At 40.2% G+C, this 24421-nt stretch overlaps 1 protein-coding gene across 1 annotated transcript in view; it reads right to left on the bottom strand.

The window, feature by feature from the left end:
• CNTNAP4 (contactin associated protein family member 4) overlaps window positions 1-24421 on the bottom strand; it is a 253985-nt gene that overhangs the window by 202462 nt on the left and 27102 nt on the right. Inside the window, exon 2 of the mRNA XM_043599720.1 lies at window positions 13919-14029. Within this exon, the coding sequence (XP_043455655.1) occupies window positions 13919-14029 (111 nt within the window). The remainder of the gene's footprint in view (window positions 1-13918; window positions 14030-24421) is intronic.

Below are 24421 nucleotides of genomic sequence, written 5' to 3'. Positions count from 1 at the left end.
ATTTTCTCTCTTGAGTTTCTGTTCTCTCTAATGTAGAAAATCAATCTAATCATTTCAGAGGAACTCAGTCCAGTTCATGGATTACTCAGTCAAGTCAGGATTTTATTTCTGTCACCTTAGGCTTCAAAATGCTTGCAGGGGTCTATCTCCCCCTTCTGCCAGCCCTGTAAGCTGGGGACAGGAAGACCACCTTCTGGTCTTCTCCACACACAGTCAAGCAGCCTCCCCTCCCCTCTGCTCCGTGGTGACTGGCCAGGGGTGGGCCATACTTTATCAGGGCATTCAGGTGGTCTTCCTTCCTCCCATCCCGGGGGTGACCCTTTGCCCGCACCCACTGCTCCAGTCCCTGCCTTCTGCATTCGTTCCAGGACCCACAGCAGCCCTTGGTTCTCCTCACATGCCACCTCGGGCTGCCACACTCTCTCTCTGCCACACTACCAGCCCTCCACAGTGCAAGAGGGTGCGGGGCGCTGGTGACTTATCTTGAGGCAGGCAGGCCCCTCTCCGTTGCCCACCCTCCTCACAGCCTTCACATGCAGTTGCCTGAATGTTGAGTGCAGGGTTCTGACACATTTCTCACCGTGGACTTAACCTGGGGCAGGATGTCAGGGAAACCTGTCTTCATACTTGCTTGCTCATGTCCAACCCTCCTTTTCTTCTCCCCTCAGCAGGACACGGGGAAAAGAGATTCCTTTGGGCTGCTCAATTCCCCTTCAAATCCTTTATATTCTAGGCCTAAAAAGTACCCACTTAGCTTTGTTCCCAAGCTGTGCCATGACCCCCCCCTTTCCTTAAGCCTTGGGTGACATGTGTGCCTTGGATCTGGAAGAGGAGAAGGAGACAGCTAGGGATGTCATACCCCTTTCTGCTCCCCAAATCATCTCCCAGGCAGACATGTCTCTGAAGGAATTATTATTGTCATTAAAAACGTTTTTGTCTTCCTTCATTAGAGGATTTATGTGCTCACCTTTCCCACCATCAACCAGCGTGCTTTAACGCAGAAAAGCAGAAACACTGCCCACGTGTTTGCACAATACAGTGAAAAGAACTCCCCACCCAACTTCCCAGTGACCACAGTTGGTAAGGCTGTTAACACTGGCACCTGTTACCGTCTGCCGACCATCCTCTGTGAATGGAGCCTCTCCTGTCTACCCAGGGCCACCTAGGTCCTGCTCCACCGCACTGTCCGGTCTGCAATAGCACACCAAATGATCCAGAAAAGGCGCTTCTCCTGCAGTGGGTCACCAAGGCTAACCAGACTGATGAGTGCTTTTGCTCTTATGTAGGCTGAAGCAGGATTAAAACTCCGGAATCAAGGTAGTCCTTACATTGAAGAAAGCAGGAGGCTACTAGCATATTCTCATAATAGTTACTCTTCCACATTCAGAGCCACTAAAAAAATACGGGTTTTGATAGCGTCTTTTGCTACAAGAATTCTGCAAACAGCTTATTCTACTTTGCTTCCCAGAATGTCAGTAATGAGACGTAATTTTGCCACAAGGAGTGCAACTTCAATGCATACGTAGTTCTGCTCTTTTCCATTACAGAAAAATTCTTAACACTCACATTAGAAAACACTAGTTTCTTTCCGTTTGTAACTCTATTGATATCCTCTACTTGTGGAGACATTATTCGCATTTCTTTTGGCTCTGTGAGCACATTCAAAAGAGTTGATTTAAAGTCTTTGTCTACTAGGTCCAATGTCTTTGCTTTGTCTATCCAGTGCTTTCCTTATTTAGATGCTCATATGAAGTCACCACATTCAAATACTCACATATCCCAGCTTGTGTGGATTTATTCTTCGTACTAAAATTATGGTCACTTCTTATATTTAGGACATTGTTCAAATTTCTATTTCTCACTTTTTTATTCCATTTATACTTTTAGGCATCAATGAGCTCTTTGTGTATTTGTGCTAACTATAGAATTAATGTCATATAGTATTTATTAGGTTTACTTAGATTAAATAATTAGATTTGTAGAACGAACCAAGCATTAGCACACAAATTAAGCAAAGATGGGTTAGTTAAGAGAAACTATATTCTGTTAGTAAATGGTAGACAATTCATAGGTTATGTTACAGTTTAATTTGGAAATATCTATGAATATTTTATTATTTTTTCCTTAAAACTACCAAATAATCTGCTCAACCACTGCAGAGTATTAGCTGGACTTTTTTAATGTTTATTTCTTTTTGAGAGAGAGAGAGAGAGAGACAGAGACAGAGACAGAAAGAGAGAGTGAGCTGGGGAGAGGCAGAGAGAGAGAGGGGGATACAGAATCCGAAGTAGGCTCCAGGCTCCGAACTGTCAGCACAGAGCCCAACGTGGAGCTTGAACTCACGAACTGTGAGATCATGACCTGAGCCAAAGTCAGACGCTTAACTGACTGAGCCACCCAGGCACCCCATTAGCTGGACTTTAGAAAGCACATTCAGAAACATCCACGTGTGCAAGGAAAGTGGCATTGAAAAATCTTAAACAGGCAAAAACAAGGTCACAACTGTACGTGCAAATTTATTTTTATTGAGGAGAGCCTCAGAATTACATGACCAGTTATGGCTCTATTAAAATAACCTTGGTTAGAAATCCCAAAATTGCATTAGTGTAGTAGCAATGGAATCTAAAAAAACAAAAAACAAAACAACAAAAAAAAAGGAATAAAAGAGAGAGATTGCAAACCATGCATCCACAGAATTTATCATCTTCAGGAGGAGGGATCAAGAGAGAAATAAAAGGTGATTCTAAGAATGTTAAGCCATGGCGATTAAGATAACCAGCAGGAACCAGAAAAAGAAAAATAATTACGAGCAGAAGCTGGCTTGGAGGTGATATATTTAACTTTAAGATATGTTGAGCTTTTTCGTAAAGACAAGACATCTAGGAGGCAGCTGGAAAATTCCAGCAGGCAGTTAAAAATACAAGAAAGGAGATAGTTAGACATGTTTCTCTTCCAGCACAAATGTGGGAATTGTCTGCACAGGCCTCCTCCTGGAGGCCCTGGCAGTGGATCAGCTCATTCTAGGAGGGCATGCACAATGCCAAGGTCAAGGATGAGATTTTGGAAAAACCCACATAAACATTCTCATTCTGGCAGCGTCTCTGATCCTGTTTTTCATTTTTATACAGTCAGATATTTTTATGTAGTCTATTAAATCAGTTACATTTTATATGGCCAATTATATAGTCCATCTTACACGTGTCCCTTTTATTTCCTACTGTTAATATTCATTACATGTCAACTTTTTTTTAAAGGTACAAAAGATAAGAGAAAAATAACAACCCTCAAATCACTTAAATAGGATTTGGGGCCAGCTTTCTACTTAAATTATTAGACCTTTAAGGACCTGACAATTCCCACTGAGGGAGGAAATCTTTGATATATAAAGTCCTGTTTGAGAAGAAACATAGAGAAATCCTTACAAAATTGTGTAATTTTTCCACATCTTTTCTCGTGGAATTAGATCTGCAGGGCAGTCTTCAAAAGGGTTACAGTTACAATTCCAATGAGATAATTTATGGGAACAGAAATTACAGATCATTAGATAGCAGATGATAATGACAGACAGACAGACAGACAGACAGACAGAGGATATATGAAGTGACGTCAGCAAGATGACAGAATGGGAGGGGTGCCTGGGTGGCTCAGTGGGTTAAGCGTCTGACTTCAGTTCATGTCATGAACTTGTGCTTCATGACTCTAAGCCCCTCATCTGGCTCTGGGCTGACAGCTCGGAGCCTGGAGCCTGCTTCAGGTTCTGTATCTGTCTCTCTCTCTCTCTCTCTCTCTCTCTCTCTCTCTCTCGCTCTCTCTCTGCCCCTCCCCCACTCATGCTCTGTCTCTCTCTGTGAAAAAGGAACATTAAAAAAAAAAAAAAGATGGCAGAATAGGAAATCTCCTGCTTGTATCCCCCCTGTAACAACAATAACTTGGCAACCCTCCATTGACAAAGGTGCCTTTGTGGGCGCTCTGGGACCCAGCTGCAGTCCAGGAACAGGTCTGCCCTCCCAGGGACCCACCGGGAGGCACACCTGACCCCAGCCCCGGAGGCAAGCCCTCCCGTGTCCCCACGTCCGTGGGAAAGGACATTCGACAACAGCTCTGTACCTGGGCTCCCACCCCTCCCGGCTGCTCCGGACAGCAGTTCTGCCCTGCAGAGACCGGGCCAGGCCCTCCTCACTGCTCCATCAGGAAGCAGTCGCACCTGTCCTCCAGCAGGTCAGCCCTCAAACCTCGGTCTGACTGTGGATCTTGAAGGGGTCCTGGGCCCCATTCCAAACCCTCTCAGCTGCAGCCCAAAGCAGTCGTGCCCACTCAGGCACCCCGAGGGAGACTCACGCCTCACCCGCACACGCCCCCAGAGGCAGGCCTGCCTGCTTTCACTGGACTCAGAAGCGGCCCTGTGACTCGGCTCCGGCTGCTCTTAGCCACAGTCCTGGAGCAGCCCTGCCCACCCAGGGGTCTGGCAAGAGACGTGCTCTTCCATGCCCTTGAAAGCAGGCCTGCACACTGGGCTGTGCACCCTGACATGGCCATTTTGATCAGTTCCAGCCCCTCTCAGACACAGTCTGGGACCAATCCTGCAGCCCAGGGCCCTGTCCGGTGACACTCCTTCTGGCGGGGACAACAATGCAAGGCTGTACAGATCACGAAAAATCAGGCAGATAGGACACCACCGAAGGACGCGGACAGGAATAAACTTCCAGCGACTGACCCCAAAGAAATGAAGATCTACAAATTGCCTAACAAACAAGTCAAACGACCATCAGAAAGAAGCTCAGTGAGATACAAGACAACCCGGACAACTGAACAAAATCAGGAACACAATGCATGAATAAAATGAGAAGTCAGCCTCATTGTGATGCATCTCAGAACTTTCCACCCTGAGGACCAAGCGGGGAAGATTTTCTCCATCAGTTTTTGTCCTCTGTTGGTCAAGATTAGCCTCACAGGCAGACAGTACTCCCCATACTCCGCTGCCAGGATTTTAATGCCCGGTGGATTCGCTGGGAGCATCCAGGGAGCCATGGGCAGGAAGCTACAGGTAAGCGGTACAATCTCAGACCAGGCCCTCTTGCACCTGTCGGGAGTTGGACTTGCTCCTTACCATGCCGGCCAGAGAAAGAGGTGTGGCTGAGGGGACGTGTCACCCAAGAGGCGGCCAATAGATTACAGCACATCTTTAATTACAATAGTCTCTAAAATGAGTGTATACAAAAAAAAGATGGTTTTCTACGGCTAGCTACCTTCACGCTTCCTCTCCTCGAGAAGATGCTCCGGATTCTTCTGCACGGTAGCAGACTAGAAAGCTCCAGTTTGGTTATACAACCCACCTGCTAGCAGAGCCCGCGTGCCGTCCAGCCAAGACGGTGCATTCTCATTCTGAGGCTGAGTCCCAGACCCATCCACACATATATGCTAACATTCTGTTTGCAGTATTTTGCATTTATATTCATGAGAGAGAGTGGCTTTTAATTTTCCTTTCTTGTTTGTCCTTGACGGGGTTTGGTATCAAGGTTATGCTGGCCTCACAGAAGGAGTTGGGAAGTATTTTGACTTTTTTTTTCTGTCCTCTGGAAGAGAATGTGTAAGATTAGAGTTTTATCTTCCTTAAAAGTATCTTGGAGAATTCACGTATGAAGGCATTTTAGCCTGGAGTTTTCTCCACTGGAGCGTGTGAATTATGGATTCACTATCTTTAACAGACAGAGGGATATTTAAATTTTCCGTTTTATTTCTTGGGTACGACTTTTCAGGTTGTGTTTTCAAATCATTTTTTTAAATCCATTTAAATTTTCACCATCATTAGCAGAACGTTTGTTAAAGTGTCCTCTTGCTATATTTTTGTCTTATTGGTGGTATTCTACGTCTTTATTTCATTAACTAATGCACTTTTCTTTTTTTCCTTTCCTTTTCCTTATTTTGGTTTAATCTGCTGTTTCTTAAGCATTTCTTGAGAAGTTGAAGAACTAAGCAATAAATGGATCATTAATATTTAGTCTTCTGTCTTGTGTAATTTGTGCAAGTCAAGCTATCAGTTTGGACCAAGCTGCGTCTCAATTTTGACCCGATAGCCTTTTGTTATCATTGAATTAAAATGTTTCCTAACTTCTGCTGAGACTTCTTTTTGGAAAGCATACTAATTAAAGTCCACACCTTTCTAGGTTTTTTAGTATTTCCTAATTATTGATTTCTAGTTTAATTCAACTGTATCCACAGTATTTATTCTGTCTGATTTAAATCCTCTGAGATTTATTCAAACAATTTTTTATGGCCCAGAATAAGTTTAAGTAAATATTCAAAGGTACACTGCCTAAGAATGTATATTCTATAGTTGTTGGGGGCAGAGTTTAATGCATCCTGCCCATTAAATAAATATAATTACTACTTATTTATGTATTTTGTCAAATTTGTTCACTTTGCTGTTAAAATCTTCTGTATTTTCACTACTTTTTTTTTGCCCACTTCCTCGATAAAATACAGAGAGAGAGAGATTAAAAACCCCTTACTATGTTTTATGTTTCAATTTATATTGTCTATTTCTCCTATCATTTCTGTCCATTTTGAACCCCTGTTATGTGTTGCAGAAAATATCAGGCTCACTATATGGTATTTCCTTTCTCTCCAGGATCTTTGCCCCTGAAGGCCTGGCTATCTTGGGTTTTTATCAGCTGTCTTCAAGCAGTTAATACTTTCTGGTTGGTTTACTAGTTTCAAAAATGCAGCTGTTACAGACTAATGTGTCTCCCCAAAATTCATAGTTGAAGCCCTAACCCCCAAGTGATGGTATTTGGTGCCTTTTTGAGGTATTCGGGTTTACATTAGGCCTTGAGAGTGGGACCCTCATGATGGGATTAGTGCCCTTTCAAGAAGAGGAAGACAGAGATGGCTCTCTCCACACAGACGCATCAAGGAAAGGCCCTGTGAGCACACAGCAAGAAGGTGGCTGTCCACAGCTAAGGTAGGCTCTCTCCAGGAACTGAATCTGCCAATGTCTTGATCTCAGACTTCCCAGCCTCTAGAACTGCAAGAAAGAAATGTCTATCGTTTAAGACCTCCAGTCTATGGTATTTTGTTACAGTGGCCCAAGCTCAGACACGAACTTTTCTAAACTGATCACACACCCAGCCGTCTTGTTCGGCTAGGTTTCTTTACCATGAAGTAGGACAAAATCTTAGGTACGATTTTACCATCCAGAATTTCCTGGGGGATCAGGCAGCGTGTGGAACTTCACTTGAAACTGACTGGCTTCTTCCCCTTCCTCACCCTGCTTCCTCCACTCCCTCACTGTGTTCTCCTGGGAGCTACCCCCTAACAAACCACTGGCACCTCAGTCATCACCCAGAGTGTGCTTCTGAGAGAATCCAACCTAACACACCACCCGATTACTTAGCTCACGTTTTTCTCTGTACCTATATGTGAAATTTCCCTACTCAGCCCTGTGAAAAATGTTAGATATACACAAAGAAATATGTTAAATATTAATGATAATTGTAAATCTCATGAATGTATTTTAATTGGCCAAATTTGAGCCATGGTATCAATTTCAGTAGGATCACATTTATGACTTGAATTCCTAGATCCTATGGCAACTTAAGACATTTCCTAAGCCTGGAACATTCTGTGTCTCCTAGTTTGAGCGGAATTAGAAGAACAATCTGCCTTCAGGGACTCTACTTACCTTCTTCTTGAAGGGCCATCAATATCACTACTCACTCTCTCCATTACCAGAGTGAGTTAGAAAGAAAAGGTATTGCCTATAGAGTATCAGAAATGAAAAGAGTGCCACAGAATTGTCATAGAATTTAGAGATCCTCGGGGCGCCTGGGTGGCACAGTCGGTTAAGCGTCCGACTTCAGCCAGGTCACGATCTTGCGGTCCGTGAGTTCGAGCCCCGCGTCGGGCTCTGGGCTGATGGCTCAGAGCCTGGAGCCTGTTTCCGATTCTGTGTCTCCCTCTCTCTCTGCCCCTCCCCCGTTCATGCTCTGTCTCTCTCTGTCCCAAAAATAAATAAACGTTGAAAAAAAAAAATATTTAAGAATTTAGAGATCCTCGAATTCAACCCCATACTTTTATAGGAAAGGAGAAAAGAAGAGGTAATTTCATTTCCTTAAGGCAACTTGCAATTTAGGATGACGATCAGTTTTCATGTTTCTAAAACCAGATTTTCTATCACTGTAAATTGCTTAGGGTTGGCTACTTGGCACATTCACTCAGGTTACATTATCAGGTTGATTTAGAGCTGAAAAAAGTGTGCTACAGGGCAGACAAAGACAATAAAGGTAAGTTAGAGGGATGACCAAGACTTTGGCAAGAGACTTGAGAAGGAAGGGAGCCCAGAAAGGAGGGCGATACCCAAAGTAAAGAGGGGGCCAAGCGACCGAGCAGACAAGCACCTCTGGTGTTAAGTCAAGTGAATCAATAGAAGAGTAGAAGTGATTCTATATTAATCACGGAAATGATAGCAAATTCTCTCCTCCTTTAATGAACACAGGATATAGGTATATGGAGAAATAAGATGTAAATCTTTACTCATTTTTTTTCTACCTTCTCAAGGCCAGCACACAAAATATAATCTATAAGCATGAACCACACACCACGGACCATAAAATTGATCTAGACCTTCATTTTCCAAACCTTTTCCAAAATGTTAATCTCCTTGGAAGTTCCTGTGTAACTTCATAAACCAATTTCCAATTGCTAAAAAAGTAAAATATTTTACATAAAGGCATCAGATCGCCCTAGTTCACAAACCTGGACTACGATATAGAAGAACGTACTTCAAGCTAATACTGAACATATAAAACATAGTTTTTGTTTTGCTTTATAATTAATCAGGAAAAAAAAACCCAACACTTACTACCAGAGTTATATGGAAGCCTGAATTCTCCGAGATTATCCTTGTAATTTATATATTTGGTCCCATGAGGCCTGCTAAAATGTGGTTAACTGGCAGGGCACACTCTGAACAGTTTAACGTTCTCTTGGGACTGTGCTTTTCTTATCGCCATACCAGAGCCAAGATCATTTTCAATAGAGCCAACACCATTTCAATGCTATCAATAAAGCCAAAACCATTTCAGTACTATCCCTATTCTTCCAGTAGAAAATTAGGAAATTAAAGCATAGTGGTTAAATACTTTTCCCGTCCTTAAGTAAGAAGTAGTAGTCATTTAAACCCAAGAATGGTGAATTGGTCTCAGAGATGTCTCATACAGAAGTGTCTGCTTTTCACCTAAAATTTTATGATCCACTGGAGTGAGTAGGAGAGTAGGTTAGCTGAGGTTCAAGCGTGCTGGGGAAGCTCGTGTTCTGTGACTACAGGGGTAATTCTCAGGGATCTGACTCTTCAGGGATCTAGTCGAGTTTCAGTGCTCTCATCTCAGTGTTAAGAACTGTACATCTCCTAGTCCTGGAGATAAATTACGGCATGAGACAGAAGAATTGGGCAGATCTGGTAAGAAAGCATGTATTCACTGCCTGAATCAACGCGGACGTGCATGCCCCTTGCAATTCAGATAATTGTTCAGGGACCATGGGCTTACTCGGGCACCTCAGATTCTGGGATAATGGGAAAGCAGGTGATATAGAAGCAAGCAAGCTGGTAATATCTTTTCTTCTCGAACAAACTACAATAAAAGGCCATCCCCATATGCACCAAATCCATATTCTTCTCAGTCAGGAAGCTTGCCCACACCATCTCTGGTCCTAGGGACCTCTATGCACATTCCTGACCCACACCCACTGTACCAATGAGGGTCCCCTTTCTTTAGGCTTGAGTTTTTTTTTTTTTTTGTGCTGTGCAAAACCCATCTCTTATTCTTTTCCTCATGAAGAAAGTATTGGTTATTAGGTATATTAATGCTATCGTTTTAAAATGTGATAATTATAAAAGATTTTCTGCACTATGTTTAACAGCAGGAAACATTCACCTCATCTGTCCTCTTAAGCACTGACATGTAGCATGCATACCTTGGGGATTTATCTTTTGGGTTTTAATTTAGGCATCATAGTTGTATGTGAAGAAGCACAATGATTTAGGGCAGTAAGAATCACCAAATAATTCTGCATAGAATGTCATAATTATTCTCATTAGGAGTACATCTGAAAATGGGAGTTCTCTCTGTCAATTAGCCAAATATGCTAATTTCTCTACAGATAGCTTGATGTTAACAGCAAATTCTATGGGCATGGGGAAAACATTGCTCGGCAGGCATTTAGAGTGGAAGGGTTTAGCTGCAGTGAAGAAAAACAGACAATGGAGGGGTCCCTGGGTGGCTCAGTCGGTTAAGCATCTGACTTCAGCTCAGGTCATGATCTCAGTTCCTGGGTTTGAGCCCCATGTCGTGCTCTGTGCCGGAAGCTCCGAGCCTGGAGCCTGCTTCAGATTCTGGGTCTCCCTCTCTCTCTGCCTCTCCCCCACTCGTGCTGTCTCTCTCACACACACAAAATAAACATTTAAAATTTTTAAAGAAAGAAAGAAAGAAAGAAAGAAAGAAAGAAAGAAAGAAAGAAAGAAAGAAAGAAAGAAAGAAAGATAGACAATGGGAAAACAGAGACAAACATTCAACTTTTAGGAAAATAGGATATATTCCGACCTTACAGAATAGATGACAGAAAACTTGCAGAATTTTTCAGTTATGGGAGCAATCTGCTATATAAATAAACACAGGTACATATGTATATCTACACTCATACCTATAAATACATGTAAGTATGATAGTTTTATTTACTGCTTTATGATTTTACATGTGTACACAAGTATATCAGTTGGCAGTAACCCATTTCCTAGGTTTCTCGAGTACATCAAAACTAAAACTTTCATTTGGATTACACTGCAGCCTGAGGGACAGTTCTGCATCTGTGGCCTCATTATATTCTGTTGTAAGAACACACTTGGCATGCTAGAGCCTGTCTGAACTTGACATGGACACTAGTTAACTTTAGCTGCCAATCATCATTCAAACTACATGGGAGCTGCAGCAATATGGCGGCATATAAAGGCAGAGAGAGATTTCATTCTAGTACGTAGCCAGTATTAGCAGGGATGGGTTTTTGTTCATCTGTGTTGTTTACCCTTACATCTGGATTATTCCTCTGAGCTATGAGATCTTTCAGATTCAAACTTCGAGGCATCCTCCCAGTACGAACAAGTAGGGAGAAGTCCTTTCCTCAGGGGCACTCTTACCAGCTTCCCAGCACTGCTTTAACTAAATATCACTAACTGGGCAGCTTAAAACAACAGAACTTATTCTCTCACAGTTTGGGAGGCTGGACATCCAAAATCAAGGTGTTGGCGGGGCCATGCTCCTCCCCTTGTAAGCTTTAAAAAGACTCCTTCCCTGCCTCCTCCTAGCTTCTAGAAGTTGCTGGCAATACAGACATTTCTTAGTTTGAAACCCCATCATTCCAACGTTTGCTTCCATTTCTACATGTTCCATTTCTACATGGCCTTCTTCTCTCTCTCTCCGTCTCTTCTGTCTCTGTGTGTCTCCAAATCTCATTCTCTTTACAAGGCCTGATCTGGAGCTCACCCTAATCCACAATAACCTAAACTGATATGACCTCAACTTGATCACACTGCAGAGACTCTAGATCCAAATAAAGTCATATTCATAGGTATCAGGGTTAGAATTTGAATGTATCCTTTTGAAGGACACAACTCAACCCACAACAGCACTCAAGTGGCAAAAGTAACTTAGTATACCTCCAAAAATGTTCATTTTTCTTCGTCCCTCCTGAGAGACTCATTATGTTCAACAGTATCTTTTTCTGGTCTTCTTCTCCCGCCCCGGGGTCTAGTTATTTTCACAGTTACCCATGGCATTTATCTCATGGATGGAGAACAGCCACTGGATAAGCTTGATTCTTTGTTTCTTGCTTGTTTGTTCTTTGGCTCTCAATTTTCTAGATTCCACAGGAAAGAGGTCACTCTCCGTGTTTCTGGGAGACCTAGGCCTTTATTTGTTGATTCAGTTTATTTACATGTGACCTGCTGACTTGGTTAAACACCCTTCCACAGCCTGATCTAAATATACTACAAGGAATGTTGATAGTAGGAATAATATATAGCCTTTAATAAATCACTCAAGAGCTGACATTCCTTTGTGAACACTTGATGTAATTAAGAGGGAAGAAAAAAGAAAAACTAAATAAAAAAGAAAAAAATGTAATCAAGTAGGTTGACAACCAGCAAAAGATAATTAAAATGATCCTGTTTTGTTTCTCCATTTCATTAACATGCAAATGAGATTCATGAAGTTTGATACTGTGGTTCACCAAGAGCCAGAGAAACGAATTAAGAATGAAAATGAGTCTCACTGGTGGAGACTTCTGACGAGTCTATAAATTAATGAGAAATACGATTTGATCCAATTCATAACTTATATACATTTCGTGTGATTTATTGAATCTCAGCAAATGAAATAAAGATAGTTAAATTAAATTTTGCATCCTTCCATGGGCCAAATCCTAGGAAAGCTCCTATTTCTCAAATAGAGCAGTGGTAAATGTTATACCCTGCCTTACTTTGGAAAGGAGTATAAGAGAGAGACCTCACTGCAAGATCAGTGCTGTGATGTCAGCATTCCTGCTTGGAGAAGCACAGGTTCAAGAGTTGGACTGGTCTGCAGAGGGGCTAGGAGAGCTCACTTGCCTGTGGTCAGGAAAGGATTCAGAATTGCAAATAAGGAGACAGAGTCCAATAACCCTCACTCTAAGGCAAATAAAAGGAACGGACAAGCAGTATCTACACAAATATATCCAAGGCCCCACAAATTCCCTATTTGATCAAGGATCTCCGTTCTTACTCTCCATTGATGCTTTCACACTCAGATACACCCAAAGGTGGCTGTCGCAAATAATATGAGATGACATTTTAAAATAAACTTCAATTTATTAAGTCATGCTAAGGTGTTAGATATGTATCATGTGTACCAGATGGCAAAACACAGACACACACACACACACACACACACACACACACACACACACAATTTGATCTATGTGTTACATCCAATGTGCATCGTGCTGAAACACTACAACAGCACCGAGGAGAACATCAAGGAGAAAAATGAAAAGAAGTGGCTGACATATGGCATGCAAGAAGGGGATAATAAATGAGCAAATCACGGTTTCAATAATATATGATGTCGGTGTCTATTTTTTCCATGGTTGCTAAAAACGTTTTCTGTGTTAGAACTGCCAAGCCTCTTTCTATAGAATGTGAGTGCAGATGGCTTTTGCCTTCACATATTATGGAAAGGGGCCATGATGATGCTGTCTCTAAGTGCAGAGAGTTTTGAAATTCTCTCTTAGTTCAACGGCAAGTTGCCTTTTAATTATCTGCGCTTTCCCTTAAACATATTCAAGCGATCAAACACAACCTACCTATGAGACTGTCAACAATATGAACTGCATATTCCTAGAGGAGCATGAAACTTATTAAGTTCCCATTCCTCCACAGGAGAGAGAATCATGCCATCTACACTGAGAATTGCGCAAACTGAGGGCTCCTTATTTTTAAATAACTAGCGTCTTTGAAAATTACTTCTTCTCACAAGCTTCCTGTTTAACTTGAAATAGGGGGTCAATTAGATTTTTCATGGCTACTATATACATAATGATTAGATCTTGTTTTAGAAACGTTTATGTCATAAGATAAATATAAAAGCTCACCATACTGAAGGATTTCAGTTCTTTGGGTGCTGAAATGATGACACGGGCTTTAAAATAGGATGTGACCCTTTGCCATCCCAGAACCAGTCCTATACGTCATATACTTGTGAGTTTCAGCCATTTGCTTATGGAGACATGTACTTCCTTTTACAATAGGTCACTTATAATGATTTCATTAAAAGAGAATGGAAAATTAGGGAGATTCAACACGAACCAATCAAAAGGTAAAAAGCAGACTTACCATCTCTTCGATTTAGCCTTGCAAATCCAGGACCGTGACTGCTAGAAAGTTCAGATGAACTGCTGAACGATGCCGGAGACAAGGCAGACACCAGAGGCTCATCACAATCATCTGCCAAAAGGGAAAATCCACATTCAGGTTAGTACAGTGCTGACAACTTTCTTGGATTCCATAGGTCAAACAAACAAACAAACAAAACAAAAAATACTAGGATCTCTAACAATATGCCCACTGCTTATATGCAATTTTCTCCTGGAGGTCTAATAAGTTCAATAAGAAAAGAAAAAAAAAACTTAAAGACAAGAGAATATGAAGAAAAATTTTGTAGAAATTATAAAATAATATAATATCTTGAGATAGAAAAGATTTACCTAAGCAAGAAACAAAAATACCTAATCAGTATACAAATTTACAAGTAAATGTATGTAAGGAAAGATTTATAAACAAAACTATATTAAAATCAAGAAATCATGGTTGCTAAAAGATGCGTAAAAAAAAATCACATGTGGAAAGTACATGCAAAACAGCATGTGATTAGTATTCAAAATTAAGGGAAACAAAATAAAATAAAGACAAAAACTACCTTTAAATTGGTTCGAAAAAACCCTTGGAAAAATGGCACAAGGCAAGACCAGAGAGTTCACATAACAGAATGTATATAAACCGATGTTCAAACTCATCAGTAAAAAGAAGTGTAAATCAAGACTACAATGAGATGCTACTTTACAGATAGTATATTCGCAAGATTTTAGAATTCTAACACTACCAGATCATCCAGAGAGTGTGGGCTAAGAGAAGTTCCAACAGGTGGGAGTGTAAATCTGAGCACCTATTTTAAAAACATAATTTGTCACTAGCTCTTGCATTTGAACTTTTCTGTACCCCGATGTTCCTCCAATTCCATTGACATGGATGTCCTCCTGGGGAGAACGTCCCCATGATGAAACACTGGTCTCAAGGAGTTTGCCTTCCTACCCAACGATGTAATACAAATACCAGCATCTTCTCTGTCCATTGAAAAGAGAAAAGTTGCGAATCACTGACCTAGAGAAACTCTTGCATTTGTACACCAGGAGATGTGCAATTTCCGGCAACATTGCTCATAATAGGAAAAAATCGTTGACAACCCAAACATCCAATGACCACAGAACAGATCAATAAATCACAGTACTCTTCACAATGGAAACACATATAGCAGTACAAAGGAACTACATCAATGCACACCGAAGATAATGGTTGGATCTTAGAAACAAAACAGGTCTGATAGTTTTGAGAATCTTAAAACTAAGCAAAGCTAAGTAATACGTTGTTTAAGAATATACATAATTTTAAAAAAACAAAGAAATGAAAAACATAAAATTCAGGACAATGGTTACTTCCAGAGGAAGGCGATGTGTATGTGTGTATACATACACGCATGTATATATCAATACACATGCACATACGGATATATACAAAGTATATACCTATCATCTACCTTGTTAATGTGTATCACATATAAAATTAAAACTAAGGCATGAAAAGAGAGGGAAAGTATAAGAATAATCTCATGGAAACTGAGGGCTCATGGGGGTTGGGGGAGAGGGGAAAGTGGGTGATGGGCATTGAGGAGGGCACCTGTTGGGATGAGCACTGGGTGTTGTATGGAAACCAATCGGACAATAAATTATATATGAAAAAAAAAGAATAATCTCATGGAGACCATGTTGTAATATATGTTTTATTTTATTCAGGTAATTCTTCATTCCATGCAACCTTTACATATTTGTCTTTTATTTTATACAATTATCAAGTTGTTGTCAGTTTTTACTTTAATCAGAAAAAATATTTGTCTCATATTTAGGATTTAACACAACTGGTAATTAAAAATCAGGCAGGGTTATTGTCCCAATTATTTACCAATAATTTAATTTAAATTAAATTAAGCTAGGGATTACCTAAATTCATCTGAAATTTTATAAAGCTTATTCTGCCTGAACAGTTTAAAAAAAAACAGTCGTTGGTAGTTTCATTGCTAAAGCATTCAAACTACAATATTTTTCTGCAGTCCTATTTGAAATGTGTTTTTTCTTTAAAGCCAAATGTCTCAAATATAAGAGATAAGTAAAAATTTGCCAACTTAACATTGGCATGCCTTTCAGAAGAATTTGCCTGAGATGGCATTTTACTTTTTAAGACTGTCTCATTTTCATTTAAAGCACACTTTTTCTTCCTGCACACCTGAAATTCTTTAGCTGACTCTTAAGACAGACTTGATAACTGGCCCACAGTTCCTGCATGTCTATTGATTGGCTTAAGTACTGACACTGTCGATCTGGTGGTAATTCAAGTATTAAGGAGTGTAGACATAAAGAGACACACAATCCACAGAGTGATGAAGGAAGTTCTGATTGTGCCCAACCAGGAGTAACTACCAAATGGCTTTCGTACACTGTGCAAAAGACAACGTGTGCATCTGTGCGTACAAATGAGTGTGTTATCTCTACAGGGGGTGCACGTGTGGGTATGTGTTTACCAGAAGGACAGTCACTTTTGAATCATTATCAGTATTCAGGTGTACGTGTGACCCAAAAAAGCGTGTTTAACTGCAATTTTCAATCAATTATGCAGATTCAAATCGATGTTTCAGATGTAAAATGTCTCTCCAGTGCAATCACTCTTAAGGGCATATATTTACTGCTCATTTGTTTTTGCCATTATAAACTGAGAATCAATACTGTTCTATTTTTAGCCTAAAATGGGATTAAAATAAGAGAAGGTGCGTTTATTTCATTTATGGGGGAAAGAATATGGGGTATGGAAAATGGATCAGGGAGGCTTCTGGTGTTTGGTAAACTTCCAGTTGTTGGCCTGAGTGGTGATTACATGGTGTTATTATGTTTTGCAACGAGCATACACATATCCCCATGATCTATGGTATGTTTATCTGGCAATAAAATAGTCTAAAGTTATTCTTATATACAACTAATAATAAAGGGGTACCTGGGTGGCTCGGTCGGTGAAGCATCCGACTCTTGATTTCAGCTCAGGTCATGGATCTCTCAGTTTGTCAGATGGAGCCCTACATCAGGCTCTGCACTGACAGCACAAAGCCTGCTTGGGATTCTCTCTCTCTCTCTCTCTCTCTCTCTCTCTCTCTCTGTCCTCTCCTGATCATGTGCTTGCTTTCTCTCCCTCTCTCAAAATAAATTAATAAACATTTTTTAAAAAACTAATAATAACAGGGGCGCCTGGGTGGCTCAGTCGGTTGACTGTCCGACTTTGGCTCAGGTCATGATCTCACAGTCTGTGAGTTGGAGCCCCGCGTCGGGCTCTGTGCCGACAGAGCCTGAAGCCTACTTCAGATTCTATGTCTCCCCCTCTCTCTACCCCTCCCCTGCTCATGCTCTGTGTCTCTCTGTCTCTCAATAGTAAAAAAATGTTAAAAAATTAAAAAAAAAACTAATAATAACCAACACATGTTCAGTGAGCACGCTGTACTAAGAACTTACCTATTTTACACATAGTTATTAATCTTTACTACTCTTCTTTAAGATACCAATATTACTGTTATTTTACAAATGAGGTAATTGAAATACAGACTTTGGTTAATTTGCTTGCCTCACTGTAGCGGAACCATGGTATTTCAAAAAGTGAGATGGGGTCTAGAATCCAGTGTGTAAGAACACTATAACTACAACTATTATTTCTTTAGGTTGGGAGTATAGGAATTTCACCAGATACCATAACGACATAAATAACATCTCTCTCAAGAAGTTGTCCACTTCAATTCCAGATGTGCCAAGCAACTTATTACCAAAAAACCATAAAGTAATAAACAAACAAACAACAAAACTATTGATCTTTAATAGTCTTGAACCACAGGAGCAAGGACTCAGACAGCAGTAAGGAGTCTGGAGTAAAAGGAATATTTCCCTCAAGACACTAATAAAATGGAATTCTAGATTAAGTATCAGTCTCCTGTGAATTTAATTCCAGAAAACAAGTTTTCTCTGACTGTACCAGTAATTGCAGCAAAATGCAGGCCCTGGACATAGCTGAGAACCACAACAGGAGGTGAGTTAGACGCCCCAGGGGAACTCAGCAACATCTGGAGACACTCTGAGCATCACAACTTGGGCGTATTCTAGAATCTAGTGGGTTGAGACCAGGGATGCTGCTTAAACATCCTATGGTGTACAGGCAGCCCTCACGACAAAGAATTATCCAGTCCCAAATGTCAACAGTGCAGTGGCTGAGAAACCCTATCCTAGACTCCAGTAAAAGAAACTGGGTGAACTCGTCTTCTCTGGACGAATCTCTCATCTAGCACTCCAGGTTGCCTCAAATTCTCATCATTATTAGCTCTAATTTACAGCTTCTCAGAGTGCATATGAACATTGTTCAGAGTGCATAAATATATGTCATAAATGAAATAATATACTGAAATAATATATATTTATTATATACTGAAATAATCTGAAGTAGTATACTATTTCAAATCTGAAATAATATACTATTTCAGTTCAAAACATAATAGTATTATTTTTAAATAAAATACGGTATCACATCATTACCATCCTGGTTCCTTCACTAGGGACATACATATGTGTCACAGACCATGAATCTGGAGTTCTCTCTTGTCCATCAAGAGAGCAGACGCAGAATGGAAAACAAGAGGGGTTAATGTCTGGGAGGAGACAAGAGCCCCAAGCAGGGGTTTCCTCTCGGTATTTATTGAGCTCTCAAGATCTTACACCCATGGTGAAAGTGGAGAAAACAATCAGACAGTAATGATTAACTTGTGTGTGTAAGAAGCAAAGGGTCTGGGGGGGGCACGTGGAGTTTGTGATCAAAGTATACTGGCACCAGATGGATGTAACAAGTGATATAACAAGTTACTTGGGATCCTATTATAATATCTCTCTCACTAACCCTGGGCCCTTTCTCCCTATGGTGGCGGCTTTCTGCCCTAAGCTTTAACCCATTTATGTAAGTATAAGGAATTCTTGAACTTATTTCCCACATACATGTACATATATTATTATACACATAATAGTATACATGTATTATAGTATACACATATATGTATGTATAAATTTGTATAGTTGGATATGTACAAATATGTATTTATGTATGTATAATATGCATAAATATGTTAATACATGATTATAATACATATATATGTACATACAGAAGTATGTACATATACATTTATTAAAATGTATACATGTACATGTGTATAAAAGCTGTATAAATGCTAAGTTAGCCATCAAGTTCTAAGTGATCGCATATACTCACTGTATGGTATCCATATAGAACTATGTATCCATATATTTTTGTATGTATACATATTATATACACAAATGTGTTATTAATAAAAATATATAATCATATGTATTATGCATATATGTATTATATATACACATTAATAAATATGAATTCATACATACTTCATACATACTTGAAATATACATCTACATTACATAGTTTATATATATGTATGTATAAGTGTATACATATGTGCATTTATATGTGTAAATAATATGTTTACATGCTATATATGCATTAGCACACATGTAGTTACATGTCTAAATATGCTACATAATATGTACATATTATGCATTATATAATAGTATAAACATATACATACATTTACATACAACACCTGTATTAAATATACCATGTACATATTTACATATGTAAATATATAGTGTTCAAGTGTGGTGCCTTTGAACACCCACCCCTGCAAGTCTCCAGGGGACTGCCCTCCACAGAAGCTGCCAAGCAGGGAGAGGACGACGAGGCCCCCTTCCTCCTGCTGTGAGCAGATGAGCTACTGGGCCTGGGGCCCTGACCTCACCCCACTTCTCTTCCAGAGCTGCGGCCCACTCTCCTCTGCTTCCTGCACATTGCTGGCACGTGTGTGCCCCTCGCCCCCCTTCTGTCCAGCACTTGCTCTGCGTTGGCGTGGAAGCCCTAACTCCGAGCTCCCCTCGGGCTGTCTTTTGACACTGAGAAGGAAGGTTTCTAAATTGCAGGAGCAGGATGGAACTTCTTCCATGCCCTCCCCAACTTTTTGGACAGGAGGCCCTGGGAGACTGAGGCCTTCCAGGCCCAAGTGCTGCTTTTTGTACCCCCCACCTCGTGCACATGGGTTGGACTCAGCTGTCTAACTCCCATCCCAGCAAGACAGCTCTGACCTGTGTCCTGCCATCCCCCTGAGAGCTAGGGGGAGGGACAGGGGTCAACTCAGCTTCCACCCAGGCTTTGGGCTGCCGCAGTGCATGCAGGGACTCAGCTCCCACCCCCCACCTCACCCCTCATCGAGCTTGGCGATGGAGAGGCAGCCAAGGGGAGCTGCCCTGACCCCCGGAACCAGGTGAGGACCCACGGCACAGCCTGATCTCTTTATGACGGTTAGGGGAGGGGAGCACATCTAGGTCAAAGTGGCACAGGCGCTCATTAAGACTCCAGTCACTAATGACATTTAAAAATTCAATCATTATGGGGGAAGGCTTGTACTATTCAGCACGGTGAATAGGGCATGTTTGGTTAATTAGTGTCTTTTTCTATTAGAGGAAGAAATGGACATCTCTCTTACTTCTCTCTGTTTTTCCAAAATTATATTATTTTTTGTTCAACCTTTTTCATAGTCATATTAGAATTTCCACGTCAGCCTTGATACAGTTAGAAATGTGAAATCAGTTTTTAATGTTTTTGTAAAAAAAAAATTCTATACACTGATTACATGTAGAAGACAGTTTTAGTGAATCGTTAGAATGTCCATAGTAACCTAATTTATATTGAGACATTTTCTCACACACTCATATGCATGCGCGCGCACACACACACACACACACACACACAAATCTACAGCTTTCAGGTCAACATCTCAGAAAAATCACCATTTCTTCTTCACACGAGAGAAAAACTTACAATTGTCATTAAAAAGACAATGATAAATTAGATCTCTGGCAAACTGTGTATATAAAAAACTCAAGAGCCTGTTACAAATAAAGATGCAAGCTATAGTGAAAGTATTTTAATACAGCTCGATCGAAAGTAATTTAATTTTATTTTATAAAGGGCTTTAATGCATAATTCTCATAAGTAAGTAAAAGCTGTTCAGTTTTTAATAAAAGTAATTCAATTTTCTTAATCTCTGTGTAATACTACCTGTACTAAGATAATAGGTATATATTATTAGCTGCTTATGTTCTCAGTGCTTCACATGTATTAACTCATTTGATCCTGACAAATACCCTATATTATTTGATAGTATTAACTCCATTGGACACTTGAAGAGAAAGGTACACCATGGTTAAATAATTTACCCAACAACATAGAACTCCTATTCTGAGCAAGTATACTGTTGAAACAAACACTGGTAATCTAAAATATACTTGACAAAAAAAAATAGAGCTAATTTTCAGTAGCATCCAGCTTAGCTGCCTTCTCTATTATTTGGAAAACCTTCCAAAATTACTTGCATGCCTGCTAATGGATCATGTTTCCCAGACGAATATTCATTGGAGAGGACAGGATAGGATAGATAGAAAACATACTTAAAATATTTAAAAATTCCCATACAACTAGAGGCAGAGGTGGGACCCGTGACAGGGAGCTTTGGAAACATTAGAATCTGAGTCTTTTCAGAAAGACCTATTCCAAATATGCCATTGACAGAATCAGGATTAAGGAATGACCTTCCCTTCAAGAAATATATTTCCTGGAACAGAATGTTTTACTCCAATCTATATTACTGAAATTGTCATTCAGTTGAAAGTAGAAATCAACTAATTTCAGAAAGTGTGGAATTATGCTAACATATATCAAAAATATTGTATACAAGCTAAGATCTTATCTGAAAAATTAGACAATATTGTCTGAGTCAACCATAAGCCCAGTCTGAGTTCTACAAATGGTCCAGGCCTAGTTTCAAGGTTCGAGGAGTAGTCCCATCTCCCTACCCTGGAGAGACACAGGATCCAGTCCTTCAGGCACCTCTGACTCTTGTCCAGTGAGAAATTGGATATACAAATGGGCAATGGCCAGATTACATACAAAAATAGAACTGTGACCCATAACCTACAGTAACCAGCCCAAGAAGCCAACCTACTATCTACAGTAATAAGCCCAAAAAAGCCAAACACTAACCCCTGTAGCAACTGGCCCTAAACAGTCGGGACTCGTCTAATAACTTACAACCTCCCTAATTTTTGCCTCTGCTTCCAACTTAGCACTGGATAAATGTATTTAGTAGAGATTTCTAAATCTCTACCAAATACAGAAGAAACCAAATACACACATCTAATCAATCACATAGGATGCCCTCCTTCTACTTAGCCTGCTTTCAGCTTCCTCTTACCAGCAGCCTCCAATGCAGGTATACCTGAAGCCTCCCCTTTTTTTTCCACTATAAAGCTTCCCCCCTCCACCCTGCCCCCCCTTGAGCCTCTGCCTCAAGATGATGGTGGCTGGCTCTCTTGCTACAGGGAACTCTGGCTAACTAGCCTTTGCTTGTTCTCAAAGTCTCCTTTATTTCCATGATAATGAGTTCTTCCCAACTCTGCAAGCTCACCCCCTTATTGTAACCATCCCAGGCATTCACTCACACATCAAAGAAAAGCCACAGAAGTCCATCCTAAGAATTTACAGAAGACCCGGGAATGTATGAAAAGCATCATCAACTTCCTGATAAAAAATATATGGATCAGCACCAGGCTGTCTCTTCTGTGGAACATGCACCTTCAGTAATTCAACCTAGCTGCATAGTAGAATCACAGGGGGGAGATTTAAAACTTGCCTGTGGCTGTGCCCCATTCCAGGTCATTCGGACTTACTTTGTCTGGGGTGTAGTTTAGCCGGGACACCGTGATAGTTTGGAGACCGGTAAAAGAGACTTGCAAATTAATTCCTATCTAATGGAGAGTTTTGTTCCTTTCAAAGGCACTTTATGCTTTTCCTACTGCTTTATGAGGCTGTTTAAGGATTGAAAAATGGTTATGGTGTTACACCCCACCCCATTTTCCCTACATAGCTAAGTCAACTGACAGTGTGTGGAGGCAAATACTCCACAGTCACATTCTGGAGAGAAAAAAAAAAAAGAAAAAGAATAAGTTTTAAGGATAGTGATACAACCGGGCTAAAATAAAACATAATTTTTCAAAAGAGCAGGTAACAAAATACAGGCCAATCCTGATTTTTCTCTCTCATCATCTTCCAAAATAACATTTCAACTCAATTAAATACCACTGAGTATATACTACTATTAAATTCTTTTAGCCTCTTTGAGTATTAAATTTGACCTCAGCATAAAAATTAGCATTCACTTGAGTATACTAGCTTTAGATATATTAAATAAGACAAACATGAGCTTCTAACTTTGTCAGTGGCTTAAATCTAAAAATAACATATTGCTGCAATTTAAAACAAGCAAGCACATATTGGCATTTTTTCTAGAACGGAGTCAGACTCATGGGGGATTTTCTAGTTGTCAAGAATTCATTATTACAGCAGCCTCTCAGTTTCTAGGCATTTTCTCCTATATAAGCCATGGGTGAATTATATACATAATTGTTAATACTCCGTGATGTTAATGGGATAAGCTTTCACTTGGAGGCAAACACTGGCTTAGTGCCCCAAGTTAGATCCTTGGTTTGAATCGCTTTCCCAATTAATCTCCACAATTAATGGATTAATGGGAAGGCAGTTAACTTTTAATGACAGCACAGCCAGAGGCTGATTGATTTTAGAGGCTTAATAGCAACTATTTAAAGTCCAGATTTTAGGACAAGGAAACCTACAAATCCAACAAACGAAACCAACCAAAGGTGAAAGGGTAGAACGAATACGAAAAGCAAAGAGAGTATGAGGGTTCCAAGAATCTGCACACATCACAAACTCTTTCCGACAAAATGGCCACATGTGACACCCACATGAATAGACTGAAGGCTTGCTCACGTATCTCTAACCAGTTCCTTTTATGACCGAATCTAAATTTCAGAACTGACTTTTGATTTCAAAAGAACTTAAAGAGAGAAACTTTACATGAGTATAAAACCCAAAATAATTCCAATAGATTGAAGAATGTAACATGTTTAAAACAGTGATAGAGTCCTTTCACAAAATTAGGATTTGTGTGGAGTTGGCACGGGGAGGGGTTCAGAACATTAATAGGGGTGTAACTTGGATAAGATATAAAGCACGCTTCAAAATAATAAAGCTGATGCCCAGTCTAAAGCAAACTCACATGTAAGGTTAAAAACTGGTAGTTGAAAAAAATGATAATAAATGCAAATAAAAATGATGTTCAGCAAACATGGGGTCTATGCCTTTCACAATCTAAACACAAAACAGTCAAGCAAGAAAAAGGAGGAAAGAGAGAGAAAATATCATGTATACATGAATCCAATGAGGTTCTGTCCACAGTTGCTCAGACACAGATTCTGGAACATTTACAGTTTAAGCTCCTACATAGGAGTTTATGTGACCCCTCCATTAGCTGCAAACGACATAGAT

Source organism: Prionailurus bengalensis, chromosome E2 (assembly GCF_016509475.1).
Source record: "Prionailurus bengalensis isolate Pbe53 chromosome E2, Fcat_Pben_1.1_paternal_pri, whole genome shotgun sequence".
Taxonomy (NCBI): Eukaryota; Metazoa; Chordata; class Mammalia; order Carnivora; family Felidae; genus Prionailurus; species Prionailurus bengalensis.
This window is presented reverse-complemented; position numbering and strand designations above follow the sequence as displayed.